The 22,611-nt window shown below is 33.2% G+C and overlaps 1 protein-coding gene across 3 annotated transcripts in view; it reads right to left on the bottom strand.

Moving 5' to 3' along the window:
- Window positions 1–22,611, bottom strand: part of LOC117179282 — a 298,303-nt gene that overhangs the window by 212,940 nt on the left and 62,752 nt on the right. For all 3 annotated transcript variants that reach the window (XM_033370926.1, XM_033370929.1, XM_033370928.1), the window contains exon 3: window positions 15,428–15,490. In XM_033370926.1, coding sequence (XP_033226817.1) covers window positions 15,428–15,471 — 44 coding nt within the window. In that variant the 5' untranslated portion in view covers window positions 15,472–15,490. The remainder of the gene's footprint in view (window positions 1–15,427; window positions 15,491–22,611) is intronic.

The following is a 22,611-nucleotide window of genomic DNA, read 5'->3' as shown; positions in this document are numbered from 1 at the left end:
GTAATTTATTCACAGATTTTCATTTGTATTATACTTGTTTGACGACGACATAGAAAATATTGTTTGTTTTTACGTATTTCTAACGGCTTAAAAGATCCTTTTAAAAAATTACAATATTTTTTTAAAGAAAATTTGTCAGGGTTATACTCGTTCACATCCACAGATTATGAATTTTCTAAATAAAAAATAACTAATTTAATAATTACAAATTTTTCATTAATCAATTTTAAACTCATTTCTGAGTTGAAAAAGGTTCATCTTAAGACAAGTTGACGCCGCCTTGGGATTAACCATGCTAAGACCATAAAAGTAACACGAACGCTTATGTCTCGACTCAGTTTTGAGACGCAGCCAGACATCGATGGCTTGGAAACGAACTCAAGACATCACCAATTCGAACTCAAGTCGAAGAATTTTCACTCGGGCTGACTTGATTAAATAAAATTTTACATAACACCTATAAAGATCTTAAATTTTCCTCAGTTTCATCACGCACATAAATTTCATGTACATTTTTTTGTTTGAGTTTTGTAAATAGAAAAAATTGATATAAAAATAAAATGATTTGATCCATTTAAGTGAGAAGTGTAACAGAACAAATAATCGAATTTAAACAAATAATCGAATTTAATTCTACCTTGATGAATAGTTCATACGGAAGTACCTTGAAAATGACTTTTTTTTATGCTTTTGAGATATTAAAAAAATATTTAAAGTACGGTGGCGGATTATGGCACACGCGACCTGATATCATTTTTTAATGAGAAAAATAATCTGCTAATTTACAAAAATTGCATGTAAATTAAAAGATAATGGTGTGAATCATACGGAATTTACTGGAATCATCTCGCTATAGTTCGAGTAATTGCTGTGAATCATATACAATGTTCTCAAATCGTGTAAGATTTTCTGTAATATCCATTACAAAATGAGTCTGCTGACAAATAAACTGATTTTATTCGCTAAAGAAAGAGTCAATGTGCGTATATAGCGCACATAATGTTCTACTTTTGGTAAATTCTGAAACATGTCCTGATTTTTCTGAAACAGTTTTTTTCAATAAATTATAATTTATTGATAATAATAATTATTATTATTATGGTAACTTGCTCATTTCCACTTCGAAAGTTCGGGTTTGATTCTTGGAAAGGATTAAATTTGTTTCGAATCAAAATTAATCTATATGTCGTGTAAAAAGCAAATAATTATTTTAAAACACCAAAAAGAGAGTAAAAATAAATAATGAGAATATTTACAGTCAATCAAGAATCAGGATCTGATTTTTGACTCGACAGACGCCACCTTGGGAGTTTTGGCAGCCGCCTGAGGCAGTTCAGACTGATTCCAAGATTACAACTTTAATTAATGGATTAAGCAGGTTAAGAGCTGTTTGCCTGGAATTAACAGTCACTCTCGAGCTGTAACTGGTTATGAGGAGGGATGCAGCACCACCGTAAATTGCCCCGTAGCCCTTTCGCACCCTTCCACGCGAAGTTGTGCTTGTATATTATATTACCTAAGGCGTCCTAGGGTCTCAGGGTAGGGTCTAAGATATCTGTAGTTTCGCGACTCCGAACAAGTGTGACCTTGTATGTGTCGCAATGTGTCAGAGGCCTGGACCCTAAGCAGATAAGCTCCAGGTGTTAAACTGTGCCCACAGCGTTTCATAGAGTATTCAAACAAGCGAGTTCCTGAGATACTGCGTAAACGACAATGGTTCTTGTAGTGGTAGCTGTGTGTGCTCTTTACGTGTAAATAATGTTCGAGCACGTTGTTTGTATTCGACGTCAAATAGCGCAATTGTCGGTGAACTTTATAGAAGGGAATCTGTAAGAGGGTTAGAATCAGCCACCTTCATACAAAAAGTTTTTGAAAAAATCACTGTCATACTCGCTTGTAAAATCATCTGGGTGGCAGAAAAACTTCACTTTAAAAATTCCCTGACTTCTACCTAATCAATTTTTCATTTTCTCTGGCAATTTATATTCAAATACCAGCATCTTAACCTTGTAACATTTTAAAGATAGAATCTTTTATACAAAAATAAAACAGTAGAATTTTAGATTGAAATTGTAAAATTTATTTTTACAAAAAAATATTACTTTTGTGTCAAAATGTTGAATTTTCAATCCAAAAGGACGAATTTTCACCATTGCAGTTGAATTTCCGACTAAAAAAGATGACTTTTCAACCAAATAGTTCAATTTAAAAAAAAAATAAATCTATCAAACCAAATTGGAATTTTTAGCCAAATTAAGCTGCCAGATAGAATAAGGGCGCATATCAATTTTTTCGTCTGGAACGATATGAGTATTAATTAAATTTCCAACAAAATAGTTGAATTTTCTACCTAGAAAGATGAACTTTCAACTAAATAGTCCAATTTTCGAAAAAAGAGATTAAACTTCAGTTCAATTTTTAACACCAAAATATGCATTTTTAACAAATAGGTCATTTCCAGCAAAACAGTTGAATTTTCAACCAAAAAGAATAACGTTTTAACAAAATTGTTGAATTTTCAACCTTGTAACATTTTGAACATAGAAGCTTTTACAAGCGTAATAAAAACAATTTCAAATAAAAATGTTAATTTTGTAAATTTATTATCCTTGGATTTTACTACTTTCACGTAATATTCCCCGACCAATAAAGTTCCCTGACTTTTCATGGTTTTCAAGATTTTCCGGACATACGGCCACCCCGCAAAGAGAATTTTGTCAGTTTCATTTTTTAAATTAAAGGAGTGAGATGTTTTTACTGGATTAGAATCGCATCTTCTGGTAGATATGCAAGCTAGAATTACGAGCCCGTGACACCATCCACTTAATCTTTCAATTACGATTGACCCGTTTAATTATCTTCGTGTCATAGTCTACGTCTACGTGATCAATGCAATCGCTATATCTTCTGGATCATTGCCCAGCATCTTTCAAAATTCATCTAAATGTTATTTGCCATCAATAAAAATTGTTCTACTTCTAAAATGCATATTCCTCGATAAGAATCTTTGTTTTTAATCAATAAAAATAAAAAGGGTGATTTAAATAAAAAAAGCATGCGACCCCATCTTGGAATATTCTGCTCTGTCGGTTAAATCTGGAACTGTTTCCAACCGAAGTAAACACCACCTGTTGTTGCAAGCCCAGAAATATCTATATCTTAAAAAAACACTCACAAATTGTATAAAGATACTCTCCAATGAAAATAATTAAAAATCTGAAGAACACTTTATGAGACAACTGAATTTTTAAATCACTAACACAAGCTGTTTAACTCTGACATTTTATTGTATTGGCCTTGTAGTGAATAAGTGCGTTAATTACTAGGTCGGTTGTGGGTATCGATACGTGTTTATAGGGAGTGGGCTGCTGGTTGGCGCAGTTAGCCAACAGTTTGTTTTAGATAACTGGCGGTGTTCGCGAGTGATAAGGGTGTAGGGTGACACGTGCGTCCTCATATCGTCGAGGATTTAGGGGCGGTTTCACCCTTCAACGCCACATTATGCCATACGTCCTTTTCACTGCAGCCACCATGATTTATGGCAGTTGCTGTCACTCAAGATATCAACGCTTACAACCTTGTTAAACCACAACAAGAATTTTCTTTTTTTTTCTTTCGTTCTCACAAATATTATAAAAATACTTAATGTCTTTCTGGCACCTGCTAAGACCAATAAATTCCGCCTCCGTGGAGGCGGAATTTATTGGTTTTAGCTGGTTTGCCATTTTGGTTTCATTCTTCAAATCTCAATATCCGAAAATCAGAATTAAATCTAGTGAAACTGTTTTTACACTGGAGGATAGTTCGAAAAGCGTGAAATTATTTCAAACACGCGAAAAGTCAACGTTGCGTGCAATTACTGGTTAATAGCAGTGTTGACAATTAACGTATTATGTCAACTTAAAAGTCGATGTCAATTTCCATTAATGTGAACTAGAAACCAGAGGAAGTTCCAGCTAATAATTAACTTTACTATATTTTTACTGTTCATTTTATTGTGTTATGTAAAAGTTAAGATATGGTCAAAAGAGTTATGTAACCACTAGCTGAAACAGCGCACTGAATACATGTTTCTTATTTTCATTGCCTAATTATTATCAAATTGAATTATATGTTTAAATTTAGATTAATATAAAATATAATTTATAATCATTAATAAAAGTAAATATTACAATAGCTACAACGAATTTCACACCATTTTGATCTAATTTTAGTTAATGCTGGCTACAGCTTAAAATAATCTAGCTTTGTATGTGTTTTTTTAAAATAGTTCAATCTTGGAGATTTACAATGGAAAACTCTTCAATTAAAAAAATTCTTATATTTGGATGATTTTAAAAATCAAAAGATAAGATTTCAATTCTAAATCTTCGAAACTGGAGAAATTTCGAATGAAAATTATCAACAACGCAGCTTTTTTCATTGTGAAACTGAAAACTTGCATAATTTTCAATTTATATTTTCGAAAAGTAAAAACTCGATATTTAAAAAACTTCAAGTTTGAATTCTAGAAACGCACGAATAAAATTTTTCTCTTTGGATGATTATGAAAATCAAAAGTCAAGTTTTTAATTCTAAATTTTTTATTTCAAATTTTAAAAATTAAAAACTCTTCTATTTAAATTATTTAGAGTTTGTAATTCTACACATTTTAAGTGAGACAATAGAAAATTCTTCAATTTTCCCAGTTTTCATTGTAAAATTTGTCAATGTCGAAGATATACAATTTCAAACTCTAAAATTTGAATGATGTATTAATACAAATTCTTAAATTTTAATTATTTAAAAAATGAAAAGGCAAGCTTTCAATTATAAATGTTCAAAATTGATGACATTTAGAATGTAAATAATGAAAATTAGAAAAGCTAAAAATTTCATAATTTTATTTGTAAATTTTTACAATTAAAAACTCTTTATTAATAAAGATTTACAATTCAAACCCCTACCATTTTTAATAGTTACAATTGAAAATTCTTGAATTTAAAATATATAGAATTACAAATAATTAAATTTTCAAGATTTTTATTTTAAAGGTACAAAAACTTTAGACCGAAAGTACTAACAAATTGTCAAACTTGGTGGTGGAATAAAAATCAAGAGGCAAAACATGCAATAAGTGATCGAATAAATTTGAAGATTATTATATATATTTTCTATTCAATAATCTACATAACGAGAAGATTCTAAAACTTGGAAGAGGACATTTTGATGACTGTGATTTATAATTTCGATATCTACAAGTCACTCGATCTGCTTCGGCGCTTCAAAGACGCGAATTCGTTTTTGCTGAATAAAAATTAGGTTAACGATCAGAGACCAGAAAACAATGGTACGGGGTGCAAAAACCAATTAATCATTTCTCCCAGAAAGCTGTTCTTGCTTTTTTATACAAAGCGAAAATTGAAACTATGTACAATATTCTAGCTCCTTTCAATTGAAAAAATAAAAGAGGTAGAGAGATGATTTTGAGGAATTTCACGTGCAGTCGCAGCTCTAAATCATCCTCAGTGCCGTTTTCGCTCGCGATTAAACATTTAACAGCGGAACCTGAGCATGATTAATTAACTCTGGCGTTTCTAATGTTGATTTATTGCGCATTCGGCTTAGAGTTAAGGGAAAAATGCAGCTGGTTAAATAATTAACGACAAAAATGAAAGGGTGGCTACTGCCCTGCAGCATTATTAAAACAATATGCACCATTTTATAGTATTTATTTATAAAGTAGAATAATAATGAAACCAAATGGAACTAATTAAAGTGTAGTTTAATTCATTTTTAAAGTTGAAGAAATTATCTTTAAAAAAACTAAGGCTCTCAAATCGGAATCAATTTCATCATTCGTACTTTTCAATTCTAGTTTTCTCAATATAAAAAGATTTCCAATATAATAGTTAATATATTGGAATTCTTTTTATATTGAGGAAGATTTTTTCTTTTAATAAGTCCCATCCTTTTTTTAATTTCAGATACTCTTTTTTTAAGGATCTTCGAAATTTGTGTTAGTTTTCAAGATGAATGATTTGATTTTAAATTGTGGAGAAAAATTATAGGAGTGGGAAAAGGAGAAGTCAAGCTTATGAAAAATGTTCAACCAGACATTCAGAATTTCGGGATCAATGTACACTTTGTATGGTTTAAGAAATAAAAAAATCAGATTTTTTAGAAGATCCTGCTGGATCTTTAAAACATGTCATGCTTTTTTCAGGTGCTCTGGGCTCTCTAACAAACTCTGTTGTAATATTCAGGCATATTATGATTGTGAATTTTGATTTGAAAGGATAAGTAGAACCAAGATTGAAGTCCACATTGTAGGAAGCATAAGCTCTTATCTTGCCAGTATTCTTGAGAATAATTTAGTTTCGGTATTTTTGGTGAAAAGCGTTGGACGGAAATGAGGGTAAATCTGGAAATCCACAAACCGTGTAGAACCACGCAATATGTATCGCGAAACGAGCTATCGGTTGGCTCTTCTTCAAGAAACTTATAAAAATCAAGCGAAAGGGGCTTTGTTCATCTGAAAACGAAAACTTTCCAACAAAAAACATATTTGCAAACAAAAATCGCCTGGTAAGCCATGCCCAACAACGCTAAATTATGACTGCTATAAAATTGCACATTTTTCCGAAATTCCCGAGTGCCGAACTTTTCTATTCTCGACAACGAGATTTCTTACAATTCTTTTGTACTTTGCACGAAAAGTGGAGAAAAATGAGCGCGTGGCGACAGATAAATCCACTACGTGTGTTGGAAGTAAAAAGTGCTCAACATTTGTAAAATTACGGTAAAAAGTTGCAAATAATAAAATCGAACTTATTTCAAGTCACTTACTCATTTCCGATCATCTCATATTTTCATTTACCAAAGATTTATCTCTTGCGTATTTATATACTGCTTTATTAGTAATTAATGTCTTATGGAAATATTTTTGGAAACACCAACACCTTTTGGAAATTCTTACGTAAATAATTGTTTTTCAAGGTTTTGCAGTCTCAGGCTGAAACCCGTATTAATTTCATTCATGTGTGCGTCCGTCCATCATACTCTCTAAATATTGATCAATGAAAAATTCACTAATTGAAATAGTAGTTTGACATTTCACTGATTAATCAGTGATTTTGGATTTATTCACTAATCATTTCAGTAACACCAGAATAAATCATGTGAAGCATAACATCTAATTTTTTAAGTTAAGGGTTGTTGTTACTCTTTTATTTAAGTAGCAAGAAGAATTCCTTAATGAAATAAATTTTTTGACTTTCGGACTGTAAGTCTGCTGAATTAACTGCGGGATAAATATACTAACTATTATAGGAAGTACTTACTTAACGGGTTTGTACATGACAGTCCATGTGCGAGTTTTCCATTGGGCCATAATCGGGCCAACTTTCTCGAAGTTGGGCTAACTTTGCCAACCAGGCATTGGTCAACATACCGAAATGATAACTATGGCCCAACTCTGTTTGCCGACTATTGGCTACCATGGTTGGCCCAACCACGACTACTAGAAGTCGGCCCAACAGCGAAATTATAACTTTGGTTCGACCATGTTAGCCGACTATTGGTACAACATCCATTACCAAAATCGGGCCAGCTATGGCAATTACACGGAAAAAAATCCATTAAATTTTATAGAACTAATCTTATAGTAGAGGATACGATGGATAGATTGATAAATATATTATAATCACTACACTGTTTATAATCGCACGATACGAAAATTTTTATTCGTCTTCGGGTTCGAACCCTATAAGTTTCGTTAACAAAAAAAATCTGAAATATAACCGACAGCTCATAATAATATATGCAATAAGATTTAAGATATTAGTAATATTAGTAATATTTCAAGATATTTAACAGACTTTAAAGAATTCAAGAACATTATTTATATTTTAAAATTACTTTAAAATCTTAAAAGTCATTTAAATTCTACCGAAATACCTAAAAAATTCTTCAAAATTAGTTAAAATCTCTTAAATTCGTTAAAAATATCTTGAACTCTTTTAAATATTTGAAATCATTTGAAATTCGTTTATGAATTTAAAAATTTTCAAAATCAATTAACTCCGGTTAAATCTCTTGGAATTCCTGAAAGTATGTTTAAATACTTTAAATAATTTTTAAATTACATGAAAACCCGTAAACTCTTTTAATGTTGTTTTAAATCATTTAAAATGCTTTCGAAGATTTTAAATTCCTTTACTCACTTTTTATACCATATTAAATCCATTGAAATAGAACAAAATCCCTTAAAATCACTCAAAATCTCTTGGACTCATAAAAAGTATTTTAAAGTCTCTCAAATCTCTTTAAAATTCTTTTGCTTTTTTTAATTTTTCTCAAATATTTTAAACTTCTTTAAAATTACTTGAAAAAGTTTTAATTCATTTAGAAGTATTTTTCTCTTTTTATTAAAAAGAATTTTTAAATCCCTTTATGCTGATCTCCGGGCCGGCTTTGGCCCAGAGTTGGGCCGGTAGTAGGCGTTGCTCGTTAACGAAAGATGTCCCATAGTTGCCCCAATGGTTGGCGTATTTGGGCCATTGTTGGGCCAATAGTCGGTCTAACTTTTTCAGAACTTTCTAAATCCCTTCATGCTTATCTCTAGGTCGACTTTGGCCCAGAGTTGGGCCGATAATCAGCGTTAGACGTTAACGAAAGATGTCCCATAGTTGCCCCAATGGTTGGTCCATGTTTGGGCCATGTTTGGGCCATTGTTGGGCCAATAGTCAGCCTAACTTCTTCAGAACTTTCTAAATCCCTTCATGCTGATCTCTAGGCCGACTTTGGCCCAGAGTTAGGCCGGTAGTCGATGTTATTCATTAGCGAAAGATGTCCCATAGTTGCCCCGATGGTTGGCCCGTGTTTGAGCCATTGTTGGGCCAATAGTCGGCCTAACTTCTTCAGAACTTTCTGAATCCCTTCAAGCTGATCTCTGGGCCGACTTTGGCCCAGAGTTGGGCCAGTAGTCGGCTTTACTCGTTAACGAAATATTTCTCATAGTTGCCCTGATGGTTGGTCCATGTTCGGGCCAAAGTTGGGCCAACAGTCGGTCCCACGCTATCTGCCAACTTTGGCTGTTTAGGTTGGGCCGACATAAGTATCTTATAAATATAAAAGTTGGCCCAACTTTGGCTGCCGATCTACGGCGGGCCAAAGTCGGTCCGACTTTGGGCCAACGAACCTGCTCTGGGTGCCGACCTGAATCCGCACCATGGAGTCCAACCTTGAAATTAAAGTAATATGTGAGGTTGCCCCTCCTATCTCATGGGACCCCTCCTATCCTTCGCGATTCATGATATCCCTCGGGGCACCACTAATTCTACGGGAAACCCCTTAACCTATAGAAGCACAACTATGGCACAGGGCCCTCCCCCAGCCCCCTAAAACCTCAGGAACCCTTAACCCCATGTCTTTAAGGATTATTATTGATCATTGCTAGCGCATGTTATTGTTTGTTTCTAGGGTATAATATCAGCCGTTTCTATTGAGTTGTTACTGACCGTTGCTAGGGGATGTTATTGAACGTGGCTTAGGGTTGATTTTGACCTTAGCTGAAAGTTGTTATATTCAAGTGCTGTCATTGACCACTGTTAGGCGATGTTATAAGTCGCTCCCAAAAATTGGGCGTGATAGAAGAAGGGTCAGTTAAGTGTAACGGGAGGGGGTGAGGGTTGAGCGACTTAATTAAATTACTTTACGCCGTCGAATCCTACATAGTCTGCTAGGTATTTTATGTCAGAATTTTCAATAGGGACTTTCACTAAAAACCTCTTAACATAACCTAAAATTGTTCCATCTTTTGATCTTCTCCGAAACTGAATAGATGATCTTTAAAAATATAAATTTCCGACCAAAACGCTAACATAACATAAAATTGTTCATATTTGTAAGTTTTCTTTCAATACTGATGTTTTTTCTTCAAAAACATCAATTTCCGGCGAAAAGCTCCTTCAGACGTTTCTTCGTTTATAATCCAACCGTGTTGCCGGAAATATGAAATGTATTTTGTCTAACAGGTTTACTGAATTTGCGAGAAATATTAATGCAAAGTAAATGTTACATAAATATCTCTCGAAACGTTAATTATCACTTCAGTTCGCGCATTTGTGTGTATACCAATTAAATGCTCAGAAGCTTTTCAGAAGTTACGAACACTGGGCTTGCCCTACCACGAGATCGATTTGAGGTGAATGACTTCCGGTAGTTCTATTATAAAGCTAGATGTGCATTTCTCAGGATGAATTATCTCTAAGCTTCTAATCTCCAACAAGATTTCTATCTGGTTGACTGAGGATTTTCCGTAAGTTCATTCTCACAATCAACGAAATGAGAGATCTAATCAATTCCTGTTGAAATGTAAAAGTGATTGTGCTGTGCACTTCTTCTTTCTTTCATTTAATTAATAATTATTTCCGAGTAGAAAAACATCTTTTTTTAATTAAAAAGTATTAAATTCCATCTTGCATCGTTAAAAGTTATATTTAAGGAGCTGGAGTTTCATTTTGAGCTTCTTAACTTCAATTCCTGGAATACTTCTTAAGAAATAATTCGTATTTCACAATTTGTGAAGATTCCAACAACAAGTTAAGTAACTAATGAGCATAAATGCAAATCCCAAATAATTAAACTTTATTACTCGAGGATTGAAAAAAAACGAATCGAAAAAACGGTCGAAAAAAGAGGCACGGATTGCTGTAATCAAACACCGCAGAAATTGCCTGATAGCTCAAAGCCAAATTCCGACTGCTATAACGGTTTGGAACGGTGAAGAAGGGTAGTAAGATGATACAAAAATGAAAATGGATCCCTGGAGAAATAGGTGAGGGTCACGACTCACAACTGGGGAGCGAAATGTGCGGGAAAGTCAAGCATTGGTTATTAAATGGGTAAGTCGTTAGAGCCCTCGCTAACAGTCAGAAATAGACGAAAACACCTCGAGGCAATGACCTTCTTTAACTACTAGAACTTAGCTACATCGTACACAGAAAAGTTAGTCCAGCTTTCCCGCTTTTACGAGCCACGCGCATAATTTTTCATTAATCTTCTACCGAATTGCTAACTTTCCGTTCTCTGTAAGGAAAATAAACGAAATATTATCTAGGTTTCTGTTTCCGATATTTAATACGATTACGAACTATAAAAAGTTGTCGAAGTTTGGTAAATATCAACAAGTCTTTTGAGATAAAAAAATTCCTGTATAAAAAATGCAAACGCAAGCTCAATAGATATTTCAGAGGTTAGTTATACACATGCGAGCACCAGTTTTCGCGCCAACAGACGCGTCTGAGGGAAATGGCTTCGTTCCCGTATTTCCTGGCTAGATGCGAGAAAAAAAGGTCGTAAAATAACCGAAGCTTGAGGAAAAATACATATATCAGGTATAATATTATCGGCGACTCTTTCGACTTTATTTTAAGAGTCCGTAAATGGAGTCACATTATTACGGCTGTTAAGGTAAAACTGTCATCGTTTGCAAATTTTACTTTGGAGAATTTTAATATATCGAAAATAAAATGTGCCACAAATGGCACCTATAATAAGAGTAGATCGAGAAACATTTCATATAAGAACTCCATCAATTTAGCAGTGTTATGATATATTCCAGATAATGACACTTACCGACATTCGAGAATTTTTATGTGAGATAGTTAAATTTTAGGGTATATTACAATATAGATTTTACCGCAGTGCTATGGGCAGTTAATAACCTACCCGCCTGTATACTAAAAATGATACTAATAATTAATAATGTAATGCAATAATCAGAGTAATATAATGCTGATGGCTTTAAAATTTGAAACTATTTCAAAATAATACATTCAACAAAATAAGACATTTAAAATTTTACTATTTTTAATTAATGCTATCAAGCAGGGTATTTTCAGACATGCGAGGTAAATTCAGACATTTCTAAATTGCTAGTTTAAATTAATTAAGGGGATTTTAACCAGAATCTATAATCAGGTCTTAACTAGTTCTAGATTTTCGTTAAAACCATCTTAATTTAAACTATCAATTTGGGAATGCCTGAATTTATCCCATATATCCGAAATTACCCCGTTTTACAGAGTCTTTAAAAATTAAATAAAGCAGAGTTCAGACAGTAACTAGTAATGTTTATTCTTTACCAAATTCTTGTTATATTTATTTTTAAATAATTGATTTAAATTCTGAGAACGGCATGGGACATACAGTAAGCGACAACGGTATCTATTTTTAATTAAAAGGAATTAGAAATTTGTTTGCAAGCAATATTATTTACTTCAGTTGCAGACAATAAATAACGTCTTTTTATATAATAATTATGGGTATTTTAAAAAGAAAAGACAAAGTTTTTGTCGAAAGGAATACCTTTCGATATTGGGTGGTTATGTTCATTTGATCAGTTCACGAATTTGCCACATTCATTCTGGGGTGTCGGTGATTTACTTTTGAGGTTCGGAAATCTAAAATCAATTAAAAATATATTGAACATTAAAGATTCTTAGAAGACGATGTCCTAGGAATAGAGAAAGCCAATAACAATCATAGTAACAGGGATATCAATAAAAAAAATCATATAATTCCCTAAAAAATTCCTTCTGTTGGGTTTCGTTCATTGATAGATATGTACGTCGTTCACTGGTTTTGAAGGTACGATAAGAATATTTAAAATTTATTAAATCTACTCAAATTTGTGACAGAAAAAATGTTATTTAATTAATATAAATTCAGTAATTATGTACTGAATAAATATTGAAATACAAATTACACGGATAATAGAATATTTATACATGCAAAAGTATCTATTTTATATATCCGGAATTTTAATAAAAGCATTTTCATTGCACAGTGTCGTTCAGTAAAAGGGTGTAGGCAAAACCCCTGTTCACCCTACTAGGCATTAAAAACTGAACAGTTTTAAACTCTTAAAACTAAATAACTGCAAACTCGAAATGACGAATCAGAAGCAATCAATATTCTATAATTTAATATTAATACTCATCTGTATTACTAGGATACTAGCAATATTATTAGGTAAATTTCAAGTAATCCTGTTACAATTATCAGTAAAGTAACATAAAATTTGTTTACATGTAACAGTAGTAAGCCATAGGGCCTAGATCACGCTGACAAACAGCTGTGTACAATCAAATTTGCTTTTTTGTTTTTTAGTGGTTCTATAGACTTGAAAATATCTTACGTAAGAAATGGTTTTGAGTACGAAACCCCCTCCTCCATGTAATACAGCATAGAAAAATCGTTAATTAAAACACCCCACCCACAAGACTTTTCGTAATTTATGCACGACTTTTTTTCACAACATTGAACCAAAAAAAGTAACGCTGCAAAACCTGGTATAAGGATTTTTCCTATATTTCTAATGTAAAAAACATTTTTCTTTTCTTTGACTATGAATTCTGAAGAAGATTCTCGTTAAATATCTGGAGAATTGCTATGGGTCGAATAATTCTAAAAGGAGCTTGTCATCTGCTGATCGATACCGCCTGAGTACCGGAAAACTTGGAAAACTGCTTATGGTGAAGAATCTTATGACGGTGACGTCAGACTCCTCGATTATTCATCATCGAAAGGACAGAGCATCCAATCGAGACTTTCTTTGATCAAAGATACTTCAGTCCAAGTCTTTGCTTCTCTATAAGACTTCAAAAATGTATAAAAAATTTAAAAAGAAACAGAATTGAAAAATAGGAAGGACATATAGTCCTTTTCTCATCAGGCAGGACTAATATTTCCTCATTCTTAATGAACCTTTAGATCGAGGACCTTATTGTATTCCTTTTTAAGCCTCATCTCTATCGAGAAAATGATTTTCGACAACAATGTCTTCTTGAAGGAAGTAAATCCCAGAGATGCTTTTCATCTGAACATGGATCAAAACATTGCAAGCAATTGATAACTAAATATGAAGTTATAAATGTGGCTATGAATCCGTCCCCAGAAAAAATTATATAACGTTCGATAATTGTACTTGTAAATTGTTACAACATTCTTATCCAACTGCAGATAAAAAATATCTCTGGGATTTAATGTGTAAGATATATTTATGGTTTATTAGTTTACTGAAAAGTTTACAAAGAAAAGTGTATTTTATTCAAACCTACGGATGTTCTAACAGTACTCGAAACTCTTGAGCTGCCAGTCACTTTATACAACGCGAAAGCTTGAGAAGTTATACCGGAGCAGGAACTTTTGCGAGAGTCTTGAAAATATTTGTTTCCTTTCGGTTTACTGGTGCAATTTAAGACTCTCAGATCCATTGAAGATTTGCTCGCAATTTAACCTCGGAGTGAATTTCTTAATGGAATTTACATTACCTATAATATAATAACCGCTCGAGTAAGATTACTTACTGTCTTACTTCCTCATAGAGGGAGGGTTGTAATGACGTCAATTTTTAAATCCACCCTACCCGTGCAGGAATCGCCCGATTTCAAACTTAATACCGATCTGGCCCCGACCTGGGCGTGTGATTCATCCGCGATCTGGCCCCGACCAGGAATCCCGATATGGGCCGGACTCGGCCTGGTCTGGCCCCGCCCGGGGCCAGATCAAAATTTCTGCACGGGCTATTGTAAAAGAATAAAAAATTATTTAATACCATTTAGCAAAAGTTTAATGAACATCTCGAAGAAGGCGATATATATATATATTTTTTTTTTCATAATGCAATCAAGTGATCTGATAAGAGCGGAGTGACCCATCACATTAGACAAAGCCTGGTCTTTTACCTCATTATTAACGGACTGGGTTGCAGTCAAGTACGCGATGGGGGGACCAACAGCTTAAGGTGGGTTCTGAATCACCAGAACCTCAGTAAAGGTACATAGACAAATTTCCAGAAGTATCGGCTCAGAAATTATCTTCGACTCATGTAAAGTTTATCTTGCAAAGTTAATTTTTATTGCATTGAATCTTTCACCTGGAATAGATGTAAACCTGATCTTTCGTTTTTTCTGTGACAGTGTTGTATGTGATATATTAGTTCGCGTCTGCGAGATGCGTCGAATGGCTGACTAACCGTGATGTCCTCTTATGATCTAGAAACACTAACGTATAAATTTAAAAAAAATCATTTTGTTATTTATATGAGTACTTGATGTAATTGTACGCGTTTTAGAGTCAATTCGAATCATCTGTTGAGTAAACTACAACAACGAAAACAAGACACTTTGATTCACTTTTTGATAGTTTCTCTGATTTTATGGAAATTAGATTTTCGGTATAAGATAGAAATATCAACTTGATGACGTTTGTAAGTGTACTTTTTTTAACTTAGTAGACATAAATCCCACTCGGTGAGGAAGCAAACTGATTTTATGCCTAGGAGGAAGCAAAGTGCTCATAAAATGAGCAATAATTTAGAAACATAATGAGAGAATATTATTTAATATAATGAACTTTTGCAAATGAAAATTATACTCACTCTGGAGCAGGATTCCTCCAGCGTTGTGTGCCAGCGCGCGCCATGAGGCGACAACAGCCCGACCTAAAAATAAAATGTATTATTTTACTTAATTTGTATTTACATAAAAAATTCGAATATCTTCAAATATTATTTAATAAAAAGAATGAAGAAATAGACCATTTTTGCAATAGGGTTCGTGGAGCCGAGTTTCTCATCTTCATATAAGAAAGACCTTCGTCATATAATATATGCCGAAAGTTTTTTATCATCCTGAAGCAAGTGTAAAAAGCTGGTGTTGAGAAAATGACGAGGAAGATTTTCAAACCCTGGTATGTAAAAATGAATGATAAGAAATATGTTCAAGTTCATTCGTCATGTTTGCTTCATGTAGAAGGGAGAATAAATTGATATTTCGTGTAACTATAGCACATGTCATTACCGCCGCTGATAGCTGATACAAATCAAAAGGTTTGAACACAATATTGAAAATAAAGACATATGTTTTTACTCATAAGAATTCCATATTTTATAATAATTAACTGCAATTTTATTAGTATGACTTAGGGAATTAACAACTTCTTGAATCCCGAATTTAAGGCAAGGATATTGTAATCAACCGTAATTAAAAAATAAGAACCATTAATCAAAAGGTATTGGATCTAATTTCGCTTTATATCTTTAATCTTTCTGCGTCCGTTAGCATTGAATACATGACCAATCGAAAGGAGATTCTAATTAGCCATAGTCGGTAAACAATGGGCGGCGATCCGACAACTTCATCATGAGAAGATGACCCTTCTGCCGGACGTTTAAATTATGTATGTATCCTCGCATCAGTTCCGTATCGTCAAGTAACTCATGCATATCTCAAGTGACAAAGACAATACAACCCTGCCCTTGTTTTTTTCTACAGTCTAAAACTCTATACTTGTAAACACTAAAAACAGAATCCCCTTAACCCACCCCTTCCAGCATACTCGAGGGGACCCTTCTTGCTTTTTTCCACTTTTATCTTTTGGTTTGTCGACTCACTCTTCCTACAGGAATGGATGAATGAATCACAGAAATAATGCGTTCTCTAATGAAACACAGTTATGGTGGAAAGCATAAAATAAAGTGCCATTGTTCCACTGATGGAAAAAATGTCCTTTTTGTGTCTCAAAGGATTTCCTGTGTATCCGCAATCTTCAGATAGAGAATTTATGTTCCTGCTATGACGAGTCGTTTTACTGTGCGAAACGATTGTTTCATACCTAACTTTTATTCAAATCTCAAATGTAAAGGAGTGGAAAATTATTTGCTTCGAAACATCTATTATGAATGGTGAATTTTAAAGTGTCAGGTTTTTACTTTCCAAATTTTCGATTTTTCGGTCGGTTAAAAAAAAATTGCATCTTTCTCTACTCCATAAGCATAATGAAAAATCAATAGGGGAATATAAAGAAATTTATTTATTTTTAATTCATAGCATTAAAAAAAGAATTTTTTAAGGTTAATCTTCTTACATAAAATATAACACTGTCAAAATGTGGAAGAAACAGTGACTTCCGTGCACAAAGGAATTGGGGGCGAAAAATGACTAGGGGGGGGTTTTTAAAGGGGAGAAGTGATGAAAGTCATCCCCTCGCTCTTTCCAGCACCCTCTTACGATTAAATTTTCCCTCTCTCTCTATTCTTCTTTTACTTTTGGGATACATTTTTTTATTTTCTATGAAAGGGGGCTAAAAGAGAATTTTAATCATTACTTTTCATTCAGTTAAATAAATTGGATATATTCAAATGACAAAAATTTTAATTTATCTTTCATAAGTTTAAGAACATAAAAAAATGTAAATATTCTTGCTATTTAATGAGGCAATTCTTGCTTGGAAAAAATACACATATTCTACAAACAAGTCAAGAAAAACTGAAGTTTCGATTTTTTGGAATTAGAATTATAAAAATTTCCTAATTGACCACATTCTGAAACTAAAAGGTTTAATATTTAATGTACAAAGTTAAAAAAAGTTTATCTTTCGTGAATCCAGAAATAGAGGGTTCCATTAAACTTTTATGATCAGAAATGAGACAATGGCACCATAAAGTAAATAAAAAAATGACAATTAATGGGATGTTTAAGTGAGTTTCAGCGTTAATATATAATAACATTTTCAATGAGATACAAAATTTGTCAATCTCCGCCATATGTAAACTCTTTCTTTATGTAAGTATATTTAAATATGATAAAGGTGTAGAAGTTTTTTCAAACAATTTTAACTAAGTCAAGAAGAACGATTGACTTCTAAGCTAAAAGATCACATCTACACGGAGAAAAAGATATCGCAAAACCTCTATATTGCAAGAAAGCGCAATATGATAACGTACAATCAGGTCCCGGAGCTTTGTACGATATTATAATGCACCAATATCACAGAAAAAAATAAGTCAAATTTTGTTGCTGTCGTCTTCTACAGTGTCCTTAGCAGCAATGGGAAAAAGGCAGAGTATGAGCGAGTTCGAGTTGTAAATCGGGACATCAGATTTAAAACAATCACACAAAAAAGTAAAAATTTACTGTAGATAAAACCTGCAAAAGCGCAAAATGTAACTGACAGATGGGAATCCCCATTTCTCTCAAATTTAATAAAGTTAAACGACGCTGGATAGCGCTGGCGTCGTAATTGTCGCTTCACCTCGAATCAAAATGGAGCGATTATAACATGAAAGATTATCCAGGCAAGATCAAAAATCGGAAATTATTTTCGATTCATGTAAAGTTTATCTGGCAAGGTAAATTTTTGTTCCGGTGAATCTTTCACCTGGAATCGATGTAAACTTTATCTTTAATTTTTTCTGGGATGGCTTGCTGACTACTCGAACCCTCTAGAGATCACAAAACAAGAAATAGAATGTGAGAGCGTAATAAACTTAAATTATTACGTTTTAGATTGTACAATTATGCGGTGTATAATATAAAAACTTGCAATGTACGATATCACGATTTTGCGCTATTATAATGCAATAATTACAATATATAGTGCAGGAATTATGGTATATATTGTAATCCATGCAATATAGTTTTCTCAGTGTAGTACGAGAGCTCCCATCCGAGAATAACCAAGTCAAGCGCTGCTTAACGTCGGTGAACGAACGAGAAGCCTTAAACAATTCCGTATGTACAAAAGAACCCATTGCTTTTACCACTACTTACTTGCTATTTTGTAATTAAAAAAATTGTAAAATATATTTTTTAAATGGTGATGAGAATTTTCACCGCTGGCAGATTGTAATTTTTGAAGAGGTTAAATTGTTTTCACTATTCTTTCACTGGTTGCTTCGATTCGTCACACTATTACTTCAAAACTTTCGGTTGATTAATTCTCTTAGTTCTCACCGGAAATATAATTTATGCCTGTTTTTACCGAGGGGAGTTACGAAAGACCCTGTAGAGGCCAGTAGGAATCTCTAAGTTCTATTGCGTTGTTCCGTCGGAAAGATTCGTTACTTTGTCAGGAACACTCGGGAGATCTATTACGAGTACCACGCGATTATCTTTTCGAGGGAGTTTCGCGGTAAGCCACAAGAAATCGGGACTTAGTCCGAGGGAGGTCTCTAAGAAATCTTCGTTATTCCGGTGGCACTCATTGTTACTCTGACTCCCTGACTTCTGAGTGACTAGCCCCTTGGTTTTTACAGAAGGTGTCATTCGGTAAGAAGTAAATAAATGGTATACAGGTCAAGCTTGTGTATCAAATTTGAAATAAATAAGCAAGTTAACGTGTTTTATCAGCATTACCAAATAAAATTATTCGTAATTTTTCGTGTATGATGGTTGGTAGTAATTACTGTCACATGATTGCATGTTAAGTACGACGCAGTTTGCAGTTCGTACCTTTTTATATTATATTGAAAAATAATCACTACATAAATAAAAAATGTTTTTGAATAACATAAATTTATACATAATATCTTTTAACAACTAAGCAGAGAAGCTTAAAATGTGAATATTTACTTCAGCCCATAAGAATGCCATCTGAATAAAATTGCAACTCGTTAAAACAGTACAGAATATAGGATAAATGACTAATATAATTTATTTAAAGGCATTGCTATATTTTAAATGAATGTTCCAACTTTAATTTGGTACATGATACTTTTTCCACTTGTTTGTTGTTTATCAATTTTATGACTTCAGAAGTTTTTATATTCACCTCGTACTGGTTCCCCCTACAAAATATTATTATAATCTAAGAATAATTTTATCACGGAACAGCTTTAGAATGGAATTTAAAATTGACAATAAACTCTGAGGCAAAAAAGGGTTCCCGCGTATGGTTCAGTCGCATAAATAATTCCCACTTATTACAGCTAAAATCTAATTTACAAAGAGTAGATCCATCCACTATTCGGATACCACATGAACCTAATGGGTCTTTCATAAACAACGTGGTTTCTTTGGGGAGAGAGGGGATTCTATGAAAGGTCAAGTTGGGCTACATGGGGGGAGGGTGTCTGAGCCACGTGATTTTACACTTAGATGTTAAAAAAACACATGGCCACAAGACATAAAAATGTTGACGGAAAAAAGTAACTAATCCAAAAACATTACAATACAAAATGAATCAATTTTAACCCAAATAGTATATGTTTAAACCAGAAAAATTAATTCTTTACTAAAACAAACACAAAACATTTTTAACAAAGTACATTTATTGTCAATTAGGGGCCTTCATAAGCCACATAGGACCCTCGAAAATGAGGGGAGGGGGGCAATGAGAATGCCACGATGAACCACATGGGGGTCGGGAAAGTAAAAAGGTGGCCACAATAGGGCCTCGTGGTTCATGGAAGGCCCCTAACTGCACCTAACTGTATATCAAATAATAGCTTCCGTGTCTCTTTGAACAAATGACTAAAATAAAAATCATATTGTTCTAACAACATTTTTATATTTACAACTGCAATTCAAAAGCAACGAGCCGGATTTTTGCTCACGGATGATTCATTGGTGTTTACTACGTAATAAAGAACATTGCATGCAAATAAATAGACAGAGCTGAACTTGGCACGATTTCAAACAGCCATTCCGATCGTAAAAAAAAAACTGACAAAAGATTGGATGAATTTGTGATCTCTTTTCAAGGTTGGGTTCACTGCAACTGTATAGGATTTATTACTTCCTTTCTATTAAAGTGCGAGATAAATGCAGGAAATTCGAAGTTTGTAGGTCACATTGGCAACGAGATGCTTTTACAAAATAACAAATGCGTTTTTTTAATCTTGTGAAAAACAAATTATCCTCCATTTTTTATAACTATTTAAAAGTTTAGAAATATAGAGAAAGGATATGAAGAAAATGTAAATTTATTTATCATATGCAAGGATGAAATCTTCGAAACTTCATAAATTGAATTCGAAACGAAGATACTACAGTTTTCTTGTTTAGATCTTTTTACACATGTCAGTGCTATTGTGGAATACGCATTGAAACTTTGCTCTTCAGTGTCACGGGTACGGCTCAAAAGAGGAAATGAGAATTTCCGTCAGAAAGTTATGAAAAGGCTGAACGGGAGTTGTCGGGGACAAGGTGAGGCTTCCCAGAAACGCCATCTGCTTATATCGATCGACGAGTTTCGTAAAATTAACAGGGGCATACATAAAGCACCATTTGGTGTACGCACAATGGTACACGAATAAGAAGCATTCAAAATGAAGAAATAAAAGAAGAAAAATACATTCCTGACTTTATTTCAAGATTCATTTTCAACGAAATTTTGTTAGAATTATTCATTTTGGATGCCGTCCAAATTTAACTATTACTTCAAATTAACGAAGTGTCTACTGTCTAGGTAAACCAAAAATACTTGGTTTACGCTCACCGAATTTCGGTAAACCTAGAAGCCTTTTTCAGTTTCGCTAGGTTCGCAGAAAATACTTGTTTTATATGCACGAAGAGAAGTTTGAAGAGATTAATTTAAAGAAGCACGTGATTTTAAAGCTACAATTTTACGTGCTTTAAAGTCTCAAACTCTAATATCTAAAAGCATAGAATTTGAGAATTGAGAGAAAAGGCGCGTGGCCTAATGCCTCAAACTTTGAGACCTATGCTTTAAATGCAAGGGTGCAGAGATCTTAGGTCACACGCCACAGCGTGATTCAAGAAGAAGTGCAATTTTTGGGACGATCTTGACCCCACCCCCGTAACTCTACCGCAATAATAGATAATGACGACCCCACCCCCACTCGTTACGTAACTTTCAGTAATCTGATTTTTTCACTACAGATACAATGGTTTGTATGTACATAAAAATTATTACCAAATATTTTTTGAGTCTAGTTTTCGATCAAAAAATAATAATATGAAAACATATTACACCAAATGGCCACAGAACTAAATTAAGAAAATATTTTACATTATAATTTTTTTGTTATGAACCTGTGGTTTCTGTTTTTTTCAAATATAAGGTGCAGAGTGACTACTTTTTTCTCCCTCTTTTTTCAATTGACATATATCTTTCTCTAATGAGCCGTTTTACAATGCTGTTTAAAAAAATATTAACATAGTTTACGTTGGTTTAAAAAATGTAATTTCAAATATTTTCATTTAAAAAAGTGGTGTTCCCTCCTTTGAAACAGAACAAATTTTAGAAAAAATATTTAAATAATTTGTAAGTAAGTATAAACAAATACAAGAAGGACGTATTTTTTCTTGGCATTTCAAAAAATTATAATACAGTGAAAAATAACACACAAGTACAAGAAATTTAGTATACGCGTATACTAAATTCAGTATGAATTTACTACATTTACTGTACGCTGGTAAACTAAATTTAATTTCAGGTTATGCATTCTTGCTTCCATTACTTCAATACTAAATCTAATAAAGATACTTCTAACAGTGTCCATGGAAGATGTTTTTAATTGTTCTAACACTAACAATTTCTGGCCCATCTATATTATTTTACTATAAAAAAATATTACATTTAAAAAAAGTTACGTAAACTTTTTCCAACCCTCCAACTCCCATAAAAGCGTTATGTATTTTATGAACGATCCCATATAGTCTAAAACGTTAATACCAAATTTGTCGTTTTTAAGAATTCATATTTGAAATCTTAAGAAAGAATTCTTGAGGGGGGGTGGGGGTATTTCAGATTTCTAATGCTTTCTAGGTCAAAATAGGATAGTATAATTTTTTCTCCTGCATCAAAATTCAAAATTTT

The sequence above is a fragment of the Belonocnema kinseyi genome, chromosome 9 (genome assembly GCF_010883055.1).
Source record: "Belonocnema kinseyi isolate 2016_QV_RU_SX_M_011 chromosome 9, B_treatae_v1, whole genome shotgun sequence".
NCBI classification, from domain to species: domain Eukaryota; kingdom Metazoa; phylum Arthropoda; class Insecta; order Hymenoptera; family Cynipidae; genus Belonocnema; species Belonocnema kinseyi.
Note: the sequence above shows the minus strand (reverse complement) of the source record. Positions and strands in the feature narration are given on the sequence as shown.